This window comes from Takifugu rubripes, chromosome 14 (genome assembly GCF_901000725.2).
Source record: "Takifugu rubripes chromosome 14, fTakRub1.2, whole genome shotgun sequence".
Classification (NCBI taxonomy): Eukaryota; Metazoa; Chordata; class Actinopteri; order Tetraodontiformes; family Tetraodontidae; genus Takifugu; species Takifugu rubripes.
The window spans coordinates 9,975,114-9,993,912 of record NC_042298.1 but is presented as its reverse complement, the minus strand read 5'-3'; the positions used below and the strand labels follow the sequence as shown (position 1 = coordinate 9,993,912).

The following is an 18,799-nucleotide window of genomic DNA, read 5'->3' as shown; positions in this document are numbered from 1 at the left end:
CAGTTTGTGTAGTGTGTCAATACACTCCTTGAGGTATCATCGTCCCATCACTACTATGTAGAGTATAGGGGCTGGTTTTGGACACAGTGAATGTGTTCCCAGAGTGCACCCTCTCTCTGTGTCTCGATCCTCGTCACGCTCTGTCTCAGGCTTGTCCGTTTTAAGGCTCTTTGGCACTTTATGCAATGACGTCTGTATGGCCCTCCTGCCTGCCCTCTCCCCAGAACAGCCCCTTCCCCTGACTCCTCCTGTACCCCAGAGGCCCCAGAGGTCAGGATGCCAGCGTGCTCTGACAAGAGTCATGTTTGATACGAGCTCTTTCATTTGCACATTAGTTGTCTTAAAATGATTTCCCATAAACGCATTTTAGGAGACAACTTGATTTGTCAGAATTTAAAATCTATTGGCCTATTTGCTTGTTTTGTTTTTAAAGGAATATATATATAGTGAAAAACAAACAATCTGTCAGATCTGCCTTTTGCCTTCGATCTGTTCGTTGTAGAAAAATCTTAAAACAATTTATTTGCATCAAATGGAAGACTTTTGTTGTCAGTTTGGAGGGTAGAGCAAAAGGTATTGGACTGGATAAACAAATACATAAATTAGAATCTATAGGACCTAAAAAGTTAATTTAATTTAATTTAATTTCAGTTCTTAATTAATGACATTCAGTAAATACTTTAGGAACAACTAACAAAGCTTGTAATCACTAATCAGCCACTTTTCTGCACAAGAAAGGCTGGGAACAGACAAATGACCTTTACTGCTAGCATGGGGAACAAACAGTTGGGTATTTACACATGCATTAGCTGCATGAAATCTAACATTGCATGTTTACTGGGGCTTGTGAGCCGCCAAGGCAGGACCATGATGAGCAGTGAGACGGAAGTGTTTGCAACGCACTAAATCGTACACTCACCCCGGTTATAATGTAGAAAAATGTTTGAATTCAGATTTACTTCCCCAATTTGTGCTACATGGCAGTAAAGAGATAAATGTGGATGTAATGTGCAGATCATTGTAATATTTCTGATCCTATGATGCATCTGAGACCTTTGTTTCCTAAAAAGATTGGTTAAAGTGCCTCTTTGGGTGAGATTAATAGGTGAAAGCAGAAATGAGAGCGAAATGGAAGAAAATGTTTTTTGTTTTAAATATTTGAACATATCGAGCAGCTTCTTTCATTTAACTCGCAGTGTTTAGTTTAAACTGGCCATTTTCGGGTGATGGAAACAAGGAGTGTATAAAAAAAGGACACATTATTGCCTTTTAATTAAACACTGTTTAGCTAAGCAGCGTGACAAATCCAATAGATGGGGAGCCACACTAATGTAGTTTTTGGAATGCTCTTAATGCCCACTGGGCGACTTTGATAATCACTCTTCCTTTATATTTAATTTTGTCTCTATTATCTCCTAGAAACAAGCTAGCCAGTTCTAAAGCGTCCGCATGCTCCACCATATCCAGCTGATGGTTGCTGACTGGTGCAGCAGTTAGGAAAGCAGATGAACAGACTCCAGACACATAAAGGAGATGAACGTACACGATGCTCGATTGCAGTGTAACAATCATGTTTTATTGATAAGGTTCTCAGAAGAGTCTCGTTTCAGTGAACGCATGATAATCATCCGTCGATAATACTGATTTTGGTACATTATGACATCCAGCACGAGTCTCTTCACAGTGAGAAGGATCCATTACTGCTACTGCTGTTGGGATCTAGGACAGAATTCTCGCTGCTTCCGCACAAAAAAACCAGTCAAAAACAACAAAAAGGGGACCGATATTGTAGATATGGATATTAGAGTGCCACAAAAATTCTAGAGTAGTAAGACCAGCTAAAGATTTTGCACATTACAAGCCACTTCCTCTTAGAAATATAAAACTTGATATTCTGGACAATATTCTACTGTGCTGCATAAAGGTAAGTCTATACACTGTACATCGAAATATAATTCGAAAAAACAGATTTCACAGTTTTAAAGACTTTATTTAAGGTATAAACTGCTTTTTTTAAACACTTTATTACATAAATTATTCTTTTGAGAGACTATTATTTGCCCTGCCAGCAAACTGAAATGATACAAAAACAAACAGAACTTTTTTTTTTCTTCGTACATAGCTTACAAAAGGAAACCAACTCATCCATTAATGCTCGCTTTAAATAGAACCGGTGACTCATTCATGATTGTCATATAGTACGAATAAATAAATGTAAAATCATGAAATAAATACTAACTTAGCATGTTCTCCGGACAGTGTTGTGTTTGATCGTTCTGTACAGAAGTGCCTCGGTGAAAGTCTCACGATTCTACTGCGACTGAAATGTACAAAACTACGGCATCTACAGTATACGCAACATCCTGAAATTTAGGTGGACACATATGTAGTAATATGATTCCTCTTCTCTCGTCCGATTAAACGTTGCTGTCTCACGCACATTGTCCACAGATATCCATCACCTTTTTTTTTGGACTGCTTTTTTCTTTTTTGTTTGTTTCTTGTTAAGTTGATCATCTTTTGTTTATTGACATCCGATTTATTCATGGGTACGATGAGCTCCGGTGTCGCTTGGCTGGATGTGCGCTGCTTGGGCAGCGGCGGAACGGTCCGTGGTGGACGATGGGAGGCCTGAGACAGGGAGGTGACTCATCGGACCGGACGCCTCTGCGGCGTCCTCCGTTGGCGTGTAGCTGTAAAATGCTGCTCTCTGGAGTGGCTTTGTTTACTTTGGTCCCTTTGCCTTGGCAGCACAGAATAACTCCGCTGCGTGGTAACTGTCATGGCCGCTGTCAGTGTGACCCAAAAAATATGGGTGAAAATATCACTATCTTTTTTAAAAAGGGGATTCTTATTCATTAAGCAACAGTTCTCAAAGGTTCTTCAGTGCTTTTCCAGTTTTTTTTTCCCTAAAAAGAACCATTCATCCAAACTTTTTTTTTTTTTTAAGATTTTCTTTTTCCTTTTTTTTGCCGGTGGCAGTAAAATGAACTTTTTTTTTTTCTGATAAGTCATTCTTTCGAAAGTCCCTGCAGCGTTCCACAAATAACCCCATTTGTTGGTTAATTCTCCACATTTTTCTTTTTTCTTTAAAGAGGAGTAGGGTTGAGGAGGCTGGGTAGGAAAAAATAAAAAGTAGGATCCAGAGAATTAAAAGTGCCCTTCAAGCAAGTTCAGGTGTGCCGTTACCTCTTGCCCATCTCGTTCTGTCTGAGGAACTGGATGTTGAAGCTGCTGTCAGCCAGTTCTGGATACTGCTCTACAGGAAGTACATAGTAGCCATCGTAGCCTTGTACTTTACCTGAAGTTAAGAGCTGCTGTCTCTCACCCTCTGTCCAGAGACAGCTGCCTCCTTTCCCGTCCCTGGCCCTCTGTTGTTCCTTGCTCCAGGCCCCAGCCAAGGCTCTCTGCCTGGCCAGTTCCAAAAGTCTTACCTTCTCTTCGTCCACTACATCCACGGCGAGCCCGTAGCGAATGCTCAGCACCAGAGAAGGAACCGCAAACTCCACGGTCACTCCTCTCCTCGAGCGACCGCTCACTGTCACGTTGATTCCGCTCTCCAGCGACTTTCGCCCGTTGGTGAGCCCCAGTGCCAACAGGTCGCTGTCAGCGGAGCCCACTTTAACAAAGTAGTGGCAGTCCTTCCCATCCTGGGTATAATGGGTGCCTTCAAGGTACTGGGCACCGTTGAGCACCAAAGCAACTTTACGGCTGTCTTCGCTGGCCAAAGCTGACACGCCGGCTACCACTCTCCCTTCCTTCAGAGCCAGCATGACTCCTCTGCCTATTATGGGGGTGCTGGTACCGAACCAGTGACCTGGTTTGTTTTTGCGCCTTCTGCGTTCCTTGTTTAGGAGACGACCCTCCAGGGCCATAAAGGCCTGGTTGTGACGCTCTGCCGCCTGCTGCACACCTGTGATGAGCTGCACGGGAACACATCGGACATCTCACTCACTCGTATTGTCAGTTTCCTGCAGTATATTAGCGGCTACTAGCACCATTATTAAAACTGACTCATATGCGTCATCAATCATTTTCATGCAATTCGTAACCACTCTGCTTCTGTTGGCAATGGTTTCAGAACCAAAGTCAATACCTGTCCGTTCTCACAGTGCTGGGTGGCCTGCAGCTCATATGGCGGCTCCACAAAGTACAGCGAGTGTCGAGGGAATCCTGGGATTATGTTGCTAAGCTGGAAGCCAAACATCACCAGCCAGCTCTTCACATCTACAGAAGACGGGAAGGGCGAGAATTTACCCAATGGCAACAAATGTATAAATATTTTCATATAAAGTTGTGGTTTTTTTTGCCATTAATTAAAGAGAGCCTCTGTAACTCTTTGAGGTACAGTTGCAGAAACCACCTTAACCAAATATTTTTTTCCTTTTACGGCGAAACCCGAGGCTGATGCAGAGATGTGTCTATTATCTGCCCATTTTTCACTTGATACTCTGCATTATTCATGGACCTCTATGTTTTAAGAAATGTTTCTGTTTCTGTAAAATATTTACCAGGCCTAGAGTGGTAAAATGAAGGTTGGAATGAAATGGACAGTTCTGATTAAATGTCCTGCCACCTCCCATGAAGTAATGATTAAATTATGTAGAATTACTCATTGAATGCTCTACCTGTGACATAATCTTTGACGTCCAGCATGTCACTCAGGGGGTTGTTGTTCTTGAACATGTACATGTTAAGCGGAGAAAGATCTCTCCCAATCTTGGGCCACATGCTGTAGTCAGGCGAAGTCCAGCGCCCGGCCAGAACGTCGTAGTCTCGCTGAGTGAAGTGGACCAGCTTGGTCAGAGGGTTGTAGAGACCACCGTGGAAACCGATTACCAGCTGGAACTCTGGGTTTGAGTCCAGGTACACTTCACCATAGGGAGTGTACTGAACCTGAACGACACAAGAAGAACCACTTTGCTTTTAGTGAAATCCTCTCTGACTCCCATGAAAAGGTCAGAACCATATTTCATGTACAGAAAGGCACCCCAGGAGCTCACGATTGAGCCTGGAGCTGTTTTCAGAAGTGTTGTCAGAAGCGATGTAATATTCCTCTCCACTGCTCACCTCCATGGCGAACAAGTGTCCCTGATCATGACAAGGAAATTTAGTACGTTTGTAATGTTCACAGTAATACATTTCACAATGAAATTCTGCAGTCTTTTGGGGTTTTACGAGACAGAAATATGTAATCTGTAGCCTTGACACCATGCAAATGCACCTGAAAACTCCAGCGGGTTCAAAAAATTATTTATTAAGTCTTTCTCCAATTTGTCTCGATATAAAATGTTACACTCTGTGTTTCCTTTAAAAAAACTAGTCCAACCTGCAGGTCGTAGTAAAGTGATGAGATGTCCGAACTGGAGTGGTTGAAGATGTGCGTGACCCGGGTCGGATAGTTGAGGTCAGCATAGAAGAACTGCAGGTGTTGTCCCACGCTGTTCCTCGTGGACACCCTGCGTCCCAGTCTGTCATAGTGATAGTTATTCCAGTGGCCAAACACAATAACCCCAAGGAGTTAAACGACTACAGGCCAGATGCCCTGACCTCTTTGGTCATGAAGTGTTTTGAAAAGTTACTAAAGAAAGAGGTCCTTACAAAAACTGAGCATCTTCTTGACCCGCTACAGTTTGCTTACAGGGCCAAGCGAGGTGTAGAGGATGCTACTGCCACTCTGCTCAACCTGCTCCTTAAGCACCTTGAAGGTAGCAAAACACATGCTAGGGTTTTATTTGTTGATTTTTCATCTGCTTTTAATACAATTCAACCACACATTTTAGTTGAAAAGCTCTTAAAAAAATGTAACCTTGATTTTAATATGGTGGGTTGGATTCTTGATTTTTTTAACTGATAGAACTCAGCGGGTAAGGGTGAACGGTTATTTGTCTGGGGAGATGTTATCCTCTTTAGGATCCCCTGAGGGATGTGTCCTGTCACCACTTCTATACATTCTCTACACTGATGATTGCCGTAGCCAGTATGACAACAGACTGGACATATTTTTAAAATTTGCTGATGATTCAGCTATTGTCAGTCTTCTCCACGCAGATGACACTGATCATGGTCCTGTTGTGGATGGTTTTGTACTCTGGTGTGATAAAGCATTCCTACAACTAAATGTGGCAAAAACTAAGTTCATGGTCATTGACTTTAGGTCAAAGCCCCCTGCTGTCCAGCTCACCACCATTAAGGGTCAGGCGGTGGAGGGGGTGGAGACTTATAAGTACCTTGGTATTGATAAGAAGCTGACTTTTAATGCAAACACAGAAATGCTTTGCAAGAAGGGTCAGCAACGACTGTTCTGTCCCCGCATACTGTCAAGGTTCAATGTGGAATTTTTTCCACGGATTACCTAAGGACATAGTATCTGATCGTGGTCCACAGTTTTGCTCGCAAGTGTGGAGGGCCTTCTGTTCGGCGCTGGGAGCTTCGGTCAGCCTTACGTCGGGGTACCACCCACAGGCCAACGGGCAGGCAGAGAGAACGAACCAGAGCCTGGAGGACGCCCTAAGGTGTGTGGCAGCTCAAGATCCATCCTCCTGGAGCACCTACCTGCCGTGGGTGGAGTACGCCCACAACTCCTTGGTCTCTACTTCCACTGGTCTGTCCCCCTTCATGGCTTCCCTGGGCTACCAGCCTCCATTATTTGAGGGCCAGGAGGCGGAAGTTGCAGTACCGTAGTGCAGGCCAACATGCGCCGTTGCAGGAGGGTGTGGAGGCAGGTCCGCACGACTCTATTGCGGACCTCTCGTCGTTCTCAACTACAGGCCAATCAACACCGGATGCCAGCTCCCTCCTATCAATCAGGTCAGAAGGTCTGGTTGTCCACCAAGGACCTTCCACTCCAGGTCGAATCCCGCAAGCTGGCTCCTCGCTTTGTGGGGCCCTTTGAGGTGGATCAGATGGTAAACCCCGCAGCCGTCCGCCTGAAGCTTTCCCCAGCGTTGGAAATACACCCCACCTTCCATGTTTCCAAGGTGAAGCCAGTCGCAGAGACGGAACTGGTTGCCTCGTCTGATCCTCCACCCCCTCCCCGCATTGTGGATGGAGGTCCTGCCTATCCGGTCCGGAGTATCCTGGACGTCCACTGACGAGGTCGTGGCTTCCAGTTCCTGGTCGACTGGGAGGGGTATGGTCCGGAGAAGCGATTGTGGGTTCCACGCCGGTTCATCTTGGACAACAGCCTCCTCCGTGACTTCTACCGCGCCCACCCGGACAAGCCTGGAAGAACGCCCGGAGGCGCCCGTTGAGGGAGGGGTAATGTCAGGTTCCCAGCTTCTGGGAACTCTATTGCAGGTTTCTTCCTGCAGGGGGCGTGGTGGAGCCATGGACTGGCGCACCTGCAGCCTATTGGTAATCTAGCCACCTATTTATAATTTTTCTTTTTGGATTTTGGATTAAAACTTTCTTGTGGTCTCCACGCTAGTGATGGGACGATGATACCTCAAGGAGTGTATTGACACACTACACAAACTGTGTCGGCACTGTATTGGTCACCCACTAGTGACCCCTGCAGTAGTTATAAAATGATTGGAGGTAAAGGAATTCCTTGTTTGCTAAACTGAGTTGGTATGTAAAATATAGCAAATTTGAGTTACAATTCAGAGTTACAATTCTTTACTTATGTACACACATTTTTTGTTAACTTAACTGTTAAATCATATGAAATAATACAAAAAAGTGATTAGTTTATGATTTTTTATTGAGAAACAGATGGTGCAGATGACGATGGTGAGCAGAGAGTTTTAAGTGCAAGCTGAACAGAGTAAAAACTAAGGTGGCGAATTGCATTCACTTGTTAAAAAAATAGACACCCTATCTCATGATTTCGAAATCAGGATCTCGTTATTATGAGATAAAATGAATAAAGCAACTGTAAGGCTTTTTAACTGACTATCATATGTATCACAGGTCATTCACTTGATAAGGTGAGCGCAATGCGCCACCGTTAAACATTGTATATAACAGTAAACAATGCTCAAAGGAGAAAAAGATTTCCCTTGTTTGGAGTCACAAGATCAAAATTATTCCACAGTGGGGAAAACTTCTTAGAACGATCCATAATTGCGCAACTGCAAAACTCCATCCAACAAACCCACGACATGTCGATACAGTTTGTTTCCTTATAAACACACTTTGGCGTGGCACATCCAAACGATACAATTCCTGTATCGGTCACGTGATTTTTTCTTAAAGCAATACACGCATCGATATGGGGTTTCACTCTTGAGCTCTCGGCACAGTGCTGACGCACCAGTGTCGCTCGTCCCATCACTACTCCACGCCTTTTGATTTTCAACAACTCTTGTAAACTTCAATAAAGCTTCTCGGAAACCGATCCGCCACTGCGTGCTGCCTGCTTTCGGGTCCTGGTACAACCGTTCCTAACATAAACTTCGCATTTTGCCACCCACGAAGGCAAAAATTCCACTTGTGTGAAATGTCCTCTTTCTTTTACTTAGTTTCTATCATTGTTTAGCTCGCTGACTCAGTGAGCGGTGTCGTAAGGTCAAATTACCTTAAGGTCAAATGGGGGCCTTAAGCAGCTCCTTCAGCAGCAGACTGTTACACCCACGGTGTAAAAAGGACGATACCGCAGGTCATTCATCCCAACTGCAGTCAGATTGTACAACATTTACAACTCTTAATGTAGCATCAATAACCCATGGTTTTGGCAAATTTTTTCCGCACTACTTAATCATACTACCTCCGGAATGTCTTATTTGCACATCTCTTATTTGCACCTTCATTTTTCTTCATATTGCCTGACATTCCTTCTGTATATAATTTTTAATTTCTGTATATAATGTATAATGTACATAGTAATGTACATAACATAAGAGTCTTTTTTTCCCTTTCTTTTAGTACTATACTGTACTGTACACCACGGGCTACCGCTGTAACACGTGAATTTCCCCGATGTGGGATCAATAAAGTTTATCCTTATCCTTAAATGACCAGGAACCGTCGTAATTGCGGTGGCTTCTGAACAGCAAGGGCAGCGGTTCTTCCAGCAGCCAATCACCGTCTCGGACACCGTTGTAGTCAGAAAAACACGAGACGCATTGAGTTTTCCTCTCAACTATTTCTGTTCGTACATAGTCAGCAGGCTGTTGGCTGACATCAAACACCATTCAAATTATTATTTACCACAGTAGTGAAAGAAAATAACTCTACAACATCGCTGCAGCTGGATACCAGTACAAAGGTAGGCTGGAAATAGAAATACTGTGTGTTTTAAAGCTGGAATAATCGGAGAAGAGACAATCTGTGTTGGGGGCTGGTGCCCGCAGGTGCAGGTTTTCTAATGATCTTTATTTTCTTTTTTTGTTGGACAATAATGAATGAATATTGCACCAAGAATTAGATCACCCACACCATATTCGGCATTGATATTAATAGATTTATAATACGAAGAGTGTCACTGTAGTGACGTCATACAGGATAAAGACACTGGCTGACTTGGGTCTTGGTAGAGAAAAACAAAACTCCATTTAAATGTGCGCTAACAAAGACTCGAGTTACCGGTCTGTAAATTCCTACGTTTGTGTTAAAAGAGACCTTGTGACTGTGATTAGTTTCACCTAATTGGGTCCCAGAGGCCGTCGTCTTCTGTACATCGGTTACCGAGAATCTGCGGGGGTAAACAAAGGCTGCTAGGTTACCCAGCTGCTGGATCATATGGAGAGGCCTATACATGCAGCTGGTAGCTGTAATTCTCGCCCGTCAGGTGCTCCATTTCCACTTCATAATGTCTAATGAGAAGCAGAATTTTGAGTTGCTGTTTTTCAGAACATTGTGCCCTATGAACACTTGACAGCATTCATGGGTGCCCTTCGCCACAGAGTTACACAATCAGGGAAAGTCCAACAGGTAGGGCACTGATTAGTTTAATCATTATGACAGCATACATTTTCAGATTAATGGGCTTAGATGTCCCAAGTGTGTTGTGTTTGTGCGTCAAGGCCTAAATAGTGTTTTGAAAGCATTGTCTGAGCTTCCCCAGACAGACACATGACTAATTAATCTCCTAATAATATTAATATTAACACCGGATTAATGGTTGGTTCATGAAGATGTTTGAGAAGGTGATGTAATAGCTGGTCCAGGTCTAGGGGACCTTTGACCCTATGCAGTTTGCATACAGAGCTGATAGAGGCGTGGAGCATCCCATTCTGATATTGCTTATCAGCCCGTGCCACCGCCCAGAGAGCCCCGTGCTCCACGTTAGACTTCTTGAAGTCAGTTTGTGCATGGACAAATCAACAAGTCTGCCGATGACTCTGTCCTAATGAGTTTGTTTGAGGGAAATTGGATCATGGCCTGGTGATGAAGGAGGGAGTGGAGATGGAACAAGTGGATGCTACAAATACCTTGGAACTGTGCTGAATGAAAAACTTTGCTTCCAGCCTAACACAGAGGCTACCTTTAAGAAGGACGAACAGCTTTTGCATTTTATTTTCTATACTTGTCCTTGTCTATCATTGATGCAATACAGTCCCCATTGTTATTTATTATCCTGTTTGTTTGTTGTGTGGTTTTATTTTAATGTCTGTCTACAACCGCAGGACAATAAATTTGACTGACTGATTAATTGATCATTCCAAAAATCAAGGTACATTCATGTTCTAAAATCTTCTCAGAAACACATTTTCATTAAACACAAACGTTGAAGGCAAGGTGACCGTGGTAGTTATTTTAGATGGTGCTGAACACGTCAGCCTTATTGGTGTCAGATTACTGATTATTGCCGATCCCCTTGAAAGTACCGGTAGCTGAAGAGGCTGAAATGCACTTCTCGGTTAACCTTTGGACACCCGGCCGATGCCAAATTTATAGCACTTTTAAACCAGGGTCGTCGATAAGGAAATAAAATTGCCTAAATTGACTGTCCTCTGCTCCTCTCAACACATTGCGCTGCAACTAAAAGCGTGATTTGACAGAACAGGATATCTGGTGTTTCCTGTGTCAAGCGTGAAAATACAAAATTGGTTCACGTCTGCGTTCTTTGCAATCCCCTCATCTCGCAGGGCACAACTGATGGATCCAGTGTGCCACACATCAGTAATGATGTTAATCATCTGATTGACCACTCTTTTAACAACATATCCCATGTTTTCTATTCTCAGCATTCAGTTTTCCTGTAGGCTTTTCGTATACATTTACTATAAAAGCTACTGCGCTAATTTCCTGCTCTAAAACATTTAGTGGAAGGGTGGACGTGACATTTGCTAGAGGCAGCATCAGCCTGGCTATTCTGTCTGTGTTTTTTACGCCTGCTTTCCTTATCTTACCCCCCACAGGGGAACAAGATGCAGAATGATGTACGAAATCCCAACTACCCCCCTGGTCCAATGGGTGCTGCAGGTCCTTATCCTGTTCAAGGACAGCCCCCTTATCAAGGGTACCCTGGACAACCACAGCACGGATGGCAGGGGGGACCCCCACCTGGGCCTGTGTACGGAGAACCTCCCAACAGAGGTGAGCGGTCACGTAGACATATAATGATGCAGATCTGTGCAGCAGATTGTAGTCACATAAGTTGAAATCCAGTTAAAATAGTTTCATTATATTAAAATATTCATTACATGAACGATATTTGGAGGTAAAAATGTAAATAAGGACTTTTAGAGATTAGTATAAGATAATTCCACACTAATATCACATTAAACTAGCTTTAGGTCATTATGCTCAAAATGTATACATGCTGTAATGTATATCATCATATGGACATGCATATCCCTTAGTCTGCTACTATGGCAACACACCTTTGTCATTCACTGTATCATGAGTGACCATGAGTAAGTTAGTAAGTTCATTAACACGAGAAAGGGGCGATTTCTTTGTTGAGACCCCTTTTTTGTGCTCAGAAAAGATTGTCAAAATCTCAAATAATCTCACACGCCTGCATGCAGACATGTGACTGAAAGTGAAGAAGAAGAAAGTGTGTTGTTGAAAGCAGTGGTGCGTCCTGGAAGCTCTTATCTGGGCTGAGTGACATTGCATTGCCATGGTAATGTGCCTCACATGAACACAGCGAGGAGACATTTGGTCATGTTATGACACTCCAGCCGACCGCTGAAGACTTGGCAACTCTGGTCTGTTTAGTAAAGGAGAAGCCTCACAAATTTCATTTGTGTCTCCTATTAATTCCTTTTCTGTTCTTCAGATCCTGCTTGTGTTCCTCCTTTTATTCCCCCAGTGCATGTGGTGGTGGAGGACAGAAGAGAGGACAACACAGAGACGAAAATACAGGCCTTCCTGAACGGCTGTTGGATGGTTCTTCGTTGCTCCTTCTGTTTGGACATGCAGTCGGAATAAAGGCTGTTTCCGAAACCACACACTTGTTCCCTATTCACTACTCGCTACATTAGATTAGATTAGATTAGATTAAACTTTATTGTCATTACACATGTCACAAGTACAAGGCAACGAAATGTAGTTAGCATCTAACCAGAAGTGCTTAAGTAGCAAACAAAACTGTGATGAGGTATAAACAATATATACACACAATAATATATGTTTATGATATCAATCTATATGTTTGTATTTACAGAGTTCACAGATATGTAAAGGGTATATACAAGTCATTGCAACCAAGATAAATATATACAGTATACAGGCTGTAACTATGGTGCTGAATTTCCTACAGGATCAATAGAGGATATTTATGCAGTTTTTAACTATGTGTATGTTTTGACTATACAATAATGATAAAGTATGGTAAAAATGTGAAAAGTATGAAAAGCAGCGCAAATAAACGGATGTAGGTAGTGCAAATAAACAGATGTAAATAGTGCAATTATTGTAACAGATGTAATCAGTTGTGAAGGCCCGCCCATGTGTTTTGTTTTGTTTACCCAGAGACTGGGTGGGTCGTCAGTGAGACTGGTTTCACCTGCGAGCTGGGAGGAGCCAGAGGGCATAAAAGGGGCGGTTCTCCTTTGTCTCTCTCTCTGGCTGGGCTGCTGCCACCATACCTCGTGGCTGTCTCATCATTTTGGTTTGGGTTTCTCAATAAAATCTTTAGATGATTTGATCTTTCTGTGTGCTGATTCCCTCTTTTTGTTACAACTTTGAGCCAAGTCGTAACACTCGAGCGGCCAAGACAGGGGCAGAGGAAATCACAAGCTTAACCTCTTCAAAAGCTTGCTGACACAGGGGTGACCACTCAAACTTTGCCTTTTCACTAAGGAGACTAGCAAGAGGGGCAACCACAGTAGAAACGTTCCTACAAAATGCCCGATAATAGCCTACCATGCCCAAAAAGCGCATGAGTTCTTTTTTAGTTGTTGGTGGGGAAAATTGATCAATGGCCAACACTTTGGCTCTAACTGGACGAACGTGCCCCTGACCCACCACCTTTCCTAAGTAAGTTACAGTAGCCCTGGCAACCTCACACTTGGCTAGATTTATTGTCAGATTTGCCCACACAAGACGGTCAAACAAAGCTTTGATGTGCTGTAGATGGTTTTCCCATGTGTCACTATAGATGACAACATCATCCAAGTACACCGCACAGCCATCCAAGCCGGCCACTACTGTATTCATTAATCTCTGAAAGGTAGCTGGTGCATTTCGTAACCCAAATGGCATAACTTTATATGAATAAAGCCCTGAAGAGGTTATGAATGAAGCAACGTCCTGAGCACGCTTTGACAAGGGCACTTGCCAATAACCCTTCAAAAGGTCAAATTTACTGACAAATTTTGCCGAACCAACCTGATCTACACAATCCTCCATCCAGACGGGGTTATTGTGCCTGAAGGGAGGTAAAGTGAGAGGGGTCGGAGTTCAGCAGGGAGACAGCAGTGGGGAAGAAGCTGTTTCTGGTAGTGATGGGACGATGATACCTCAAGGAGTGTATTGACACACTACACAAACTGTGTCGGCAGTGTATTGATACTGTGTTGGTCACCCACTAGTGACCCCTGCAGTAGTTATAAAATGATTGCAGGTAAAGGAATTCCTTGTTTGCTAAACTGAGTTGGTATGTAAAATATAGCAAATTTGAGTTACAATTCAGAGTTACAATTTTTTACTTATGTACACACATTTCTTGTTAACTGTTAAATCATATGAAATAATACAAAAAAGTGATTAGTTTATGATTTTTTATTGAGAAACAAAGGTTTTTGGAGTGTCTTTGCTCCAAGGCGATTTCTCCTCTTAGACACCAGCTCCCCAGCCTTAGAAAATACTCTTTCACACGGTGCAGATGACGATGGTGAGCAGAGAGTTTTAAGTGCAAGTTGAACAGAGTAAAAACTAACTGACTATCATATGTATCACAGGTCATTCACTTGATAAAGTGAAAACTACTATTGAGTGCACTATGTAGTAGTGATTTGACGAGCGACACTGGTGCGTCAGCACTGTGCCGAGAGCTCAAGAGTGAAACCCCGTATCGATGCGTGTATTGCTTTAAGAAAAAATCACGTGACCGATACAGGAATTGTATCGTTTGGATGTGCCACGCCAAAGTGTGTTTATAAGGAAACAAACTGTATCGACATGTCGTGGGTTTGTTGGATGGAGTTTTGCAGTTGCGCAATTATGGATCGTTCTAAGAAGTTTTCCCCACTGTGGAATAATTTTGATCTTGTGACTCCAAACAAGGGAAATCTTTTTCTCCTTTGAGCATTGTTTACTGTTATATACAATTTTTAACGGCGGCGCATTGCGCTCACCTTATCAGTTTATCAAGTGAATGACCTGTGATACATATGACAGTCAGTTAAAAAGCCTTACAGTTGCTTTATTCATTTTATCTCATAATAACGAGATCCTGATCTCGAAATCATGAGATAGGGTGTCTATTTTTTTAACAAGTGAATGCAATGCGCCACCTTAGTTTTTACTCTGTTCAGCTTGCACTTAAAACTCTCTGCTCACCATCGTCATCTGCACCGTGTGAAAGAGTATTTTCTAAGGCTGGGGAGCTGGTGTCTAAGAGGAGAAATCGCCTTGGAGCAAAGACACTCCAAAAACTTTCGTTTCTCAATAAAAAATCATAAACTAATCACTTTTTTGTATTATTTCATATGATTTAACAGTTAAGTTAACAAAAAATGTGTGTACATAAGTAAAAAATTGTAACTCTGAATTGTAACTCAAATTTGCTATATTTTACATACCAACTCAGTTTAGCAAACAAGGAATTCCTTTACCTGCAATCATTTTATAACTACTGCAGGGGTCACTAGTGGGTGACCAACACAGTATCAATACACTGCCGACACAGTTTGTGTAGTGTGTCAGTACACTCCTTGAGGTATCATCGTCCCATCACTACTATGTAGAGTATAGGGGCTGGTTTTGGACACAGTGAATGTGTTCCCAGAGTGCACCCTCTCTCTGTGTCTCGATCCTCGTCACGCTCTGTCTCAGGCTTGTCCGTTTTAAGGCTCTTTGGCAATTTATGCAATGACGTCTGTATGGCCCTCCTGCCTGCCCTCTCCCCAGAACAGCCCCTTCCCCTGACTCCTCCTGTACCCCAGAGGCCCCAGAGGTCAGGATGCCAGCGTGCTCTGACAAGAGTCATGTTTGATATGAGCTCTTTCATTTGCACATTAGTTGTCTTAAAATGATTTCCCATAAACGCATTTTAGGAGACAACTTGATTTGTCAGAATTTAAAATCTATTGGCCTATTTGCTTGTTTTGTTTTTAAAGGAATATATATATAGTGAAAAACAAACAATCTGTCAGATCTGCCTTTTGCCTTCGATCTGTTCGTTGTAGAAAAATCTTAAAACAATTTATTTGCATCAAATGGAAGACTTTTGTTGTCAGTTTGGAGGGTAGAGCAAAAGGTATTGGACTGGATAAACAAATACATAAATTAGAATCTATAGGACCTAAAAAGTTAATTTAATTTAATTTAATTTCAGTTCTTAATTAATGACATTCAGTAAATACTTTAGGAACAACTAACAAAGCTTGTAATCACTAATCAGCCACTTTTCTGCACAAGAAAGGCTGGGAACAGACAAATGACCTTTACTGCTAGCATGGGGAACAAACAGTTGGGTATTTACACATGCATTACCTGCATGAAATCTAACATTGCATGTTTACTGGGGCTTGTGAGCCGCCAAGGCGGAACCATGATGAGCAGTGAGACGGAAGTGTTTGCAACGCACTAAATCGTACACTCACCCCGGTTATAATGTAGAAAAATGTTTGAATTCAGATTTACTTCCCCAATTTGTGCTACATGGCAGTAAAGAGATAAATGTGGATGTAATGTGCAGATCATTGTAATATTTCTGATCCTATGATGCATCCGAGACCTTTGTTTCCTAAAAAGATTGGTTAAAGTGCCTCTTTGGGTGAGATTAATAGGTGAAAGCAGAAATGAGAGCGAAATGGAAGAAAATGTTTTTTGTTTTAAATATTTGAACATATCGAGCAGCTTCTTTCATTTAACTCGCAGTGTTTAGTTTAAACTGGCCATTTTCGGGTGATGGAAACAAGGAGTGTATAAAAAAAGGACACATTATTGCCTTTTAATTAAACACTGTTTAGCTAAGCAGCGTGACAAATCCAATAGATGGGGAGCCACACTAATGTAGTTTTTGGAATGCTCTTAATGCCCACTGGGCGACTTTGATAATCACTCTTCCTTTATATTTAATTTTGTCTCTATTATCTCCTAGAAACAAGCTAGCCAGTTCTAAAGCGTCCGCATGCTCCACCATATCCAGCTGATGGTTGCTGACTGGTGCAGCAGTTAGGAAAGCAGATGAACAGACTCCAGACACATAAAGGAGATGAACGTACACGATGCTCGATTGCAGTAAACAATCATGTTTTATTGATAAGGTTCTCAGAAGAGTCTCGTTTCAGTGAACACATGATAATCATCCGTCGATAATACTGATTTTGGTACATTATGACATCCAGCACGAGTCTCTTCACAGTGAGAAGGATCCATTACTGCTACTGCTGTTGGGATCTAGGACAGAATTCTCGCTGCTTCCGCACAAAAAAAACAGTCAAAAACAACAAAAAGGGGACCGATATTGTAGATATGGATATTAGAGTGCCACAAAAATTCTAGAGTAGTAAGACCAGCTAAAGATTTTGCACATTACAAGCCACTTCCTCTTAGAAATATAAAACTTGATATTCTGGACAATATTCTACTGTGCTGCATAAAGGTAAGTCTATACACTGTACATCGAAATATAATTCGAAAAAACAGATTTCACAGTTTTAAAGACTTTATTTAAGGTATAAACTGCTTTTTTAAAACACTTTATTACATAAATTATTCTTTTGAGAGACTATTATTTGCCCTGCCAGCAAACTGAAATGATACAAAAACAAACAGAACTTTTTTTTTTCTTCGTACATAGCTTACAAAAGGAAACCAACTCATCCATTAATGCTCGCTTTAAATAGAACCGGTGACTCATTCATGATTGTCATATAGTACGAATAAATAAATGTAAAATCATGAAATAAATACTAACTTAGCATGTTCTCCGGACAGTGTTGTGTTTGATCGTTCTGTACAGAAGTGCCTCGGTGAAAGTCTCACGATTCTACTGCGACTGAAATGTACAAAACTACGGCATCTACAGTATACGCAACATCCTGAAATTTAGGTGGACACATATGTAGTAATATGATTCCTCTTCTCTCGTCCGATTAAACGTTGCTGTCTCACGCACATTGTCCACAGATATCCATCACCTTTTTTTTGGACTGCTTTTTTCTTTTTGTTTGTTTCTTGTTAAGTTGATCATCTTTTGTTTATTGACATCCGATTTATTCATGGGTACGATGAGCTCCGGTGTCGCTTGGCTGGATGTGCGCTGCTTGGGCAACGGCGGAACGGTCCGTGGTGGACGATGGGAGGCCTGAGACAGGGAGGTGACTCATCGGACCGAACGCCTCTGCGGCGTCCTCCGTTGGCGTGTAGCTGTAAAATGCTGCTCTCTGGAGTGGCTTTGTTTACTTTGGTCCCTTTGCCTTGGCAGCACAGAATAACTCCGCTGCGTGGTAACTGTCATGGCCGCTGTCAGTGTGACCCAAAAAATATGGGTGAAAATATCACTATCTTTTTTAAAAAGGGGATTCTTATTCATTAAGCAACAGTTCTCAAAGGTTCTTCAGTGCTTTTCCAGTTTTTTTTCCCTAAAAAGAACCATTCATCCAAACTTTTTTTTTTTTTTAAGATTTTCTTTTTCCTTTTTTTTGCCGGTGGCAGTAAAATGAACTTTTTTTTTTTTCTGATAAGTCATTCTTTCGAAAGTCCCTGCAGCGTTCCACAAATAACCCCATTTGTTGGTTAATTCTCCACATTTTTCTTTTTTCTTTAAAGAGGAGTAGGGTTGAGGAGGCTGGGTAGGAAAAAATAAAAAGTAGGATCCAGAGAATTAAAAGTGCCCTTCAAGCAAGTTCAGGTGTGCCGTTACCTCTTGCCCATCTCGTTCTGTCTGAGGAACTGGATGTTGAAGCTGTGGAACTCTGGGTTTGAGTCCAGGTACACTTCACCATAGGGAGTGTACTGAACCTGAACGACACAAGAAGAACCACTTTGCTTTTAGTGAAATCCTCTCTGACTCCCATGAAAAGGTCAGAACCATATTTCATGTACAGAAAGGCACCCCAGGAGCTCACGATTGAGCCTGGAGCTGTTTTCAGAAGTGTTGTCAGAAGCGATGTAATATTCCTCTCCACTGCTCACCTCCATGGCGAACAAGTGTCCCTGATCATGACAAGGAAATTTAGTACGTTTGTAATGTTCACAGTAATCAAATCAAATCAAATCAAATCAAATCAAT

General features: G+C 42.2%; 2 protein-coding genes across 4 annotated transcripts; one reads left to right on the top strand and one right to left on the bottom strand.

The window, feature by feature from the left end:
- Positions 1 to 2,115: 2,115 nt before the first annotated feature.
- Positions 2,116 to 4,269, bottom strand: LOC115252361 (teneurin-2-like). Its single transcript, XM_029847280.1, has 2 exons — positions 4,097 to 4,269; positions 2,116 to 3,923 (listed from the first exon to the last, which is right to left on the bottom strand). The coding sequence occupies exons 1-2, from the start codon at positions 4,205 to 4,207 to the stop codon at positions 3,186 to 3,188; spliced, it is 849 nt and encodes a 282-aa protein (XP_029703140.1). The 5' UTR covers positions 4,208 to 4,269; the 3' UTR covers positions 2,116 to 3,185.
- A 4,830-nt stretch (positions 4,270 to 9,099) lies between these two features.
- On the top strand, positions 9,100 to 12,398 carry LOC115252363 (cysteine-rich and transmembrane domain-containing protein 1-like). Of its 3 annotated transcripts, none has more exons than XM_029847285.1 (3): positions 9,100 to 9,211; positions 11,307 to 11,484; positions 12,173 to 12,398. In XM_029847285.1, exons 2-3 carry the CDS (start codon positions 11,316 to 11,318, stop codon positions 12,322 to 12,324), a joined length of 321 nt encoding a protein of 106 aa, XP_029703145.1. In that variant the 5' UTR covers positions 9,100 to 9,211; positions 11,307 to 11,315; the 3' UTR covers positions 12,325 to 12,398. The 3 variants fall into 3 exon arrangements, with proteins under 3 accessions (XP_029703145.1, XP_029703144.1, XP_029703143.1); XM_029847284.1 differs by lacking the exon at positions 9,100 to 9,211 and adding an exon at positions 9,345 to 9,733 and having other exon boundaries at positions 12,206 to 12,398; XM_029847283.1 differs by lacking the exon at positions 9,100 to 9,211 and adding an exon at positions 9,345 to 9,733.
- The last annotated feature ends 6,401 nt before the right edge of the window (positions 12,399 to 18,799 follow it).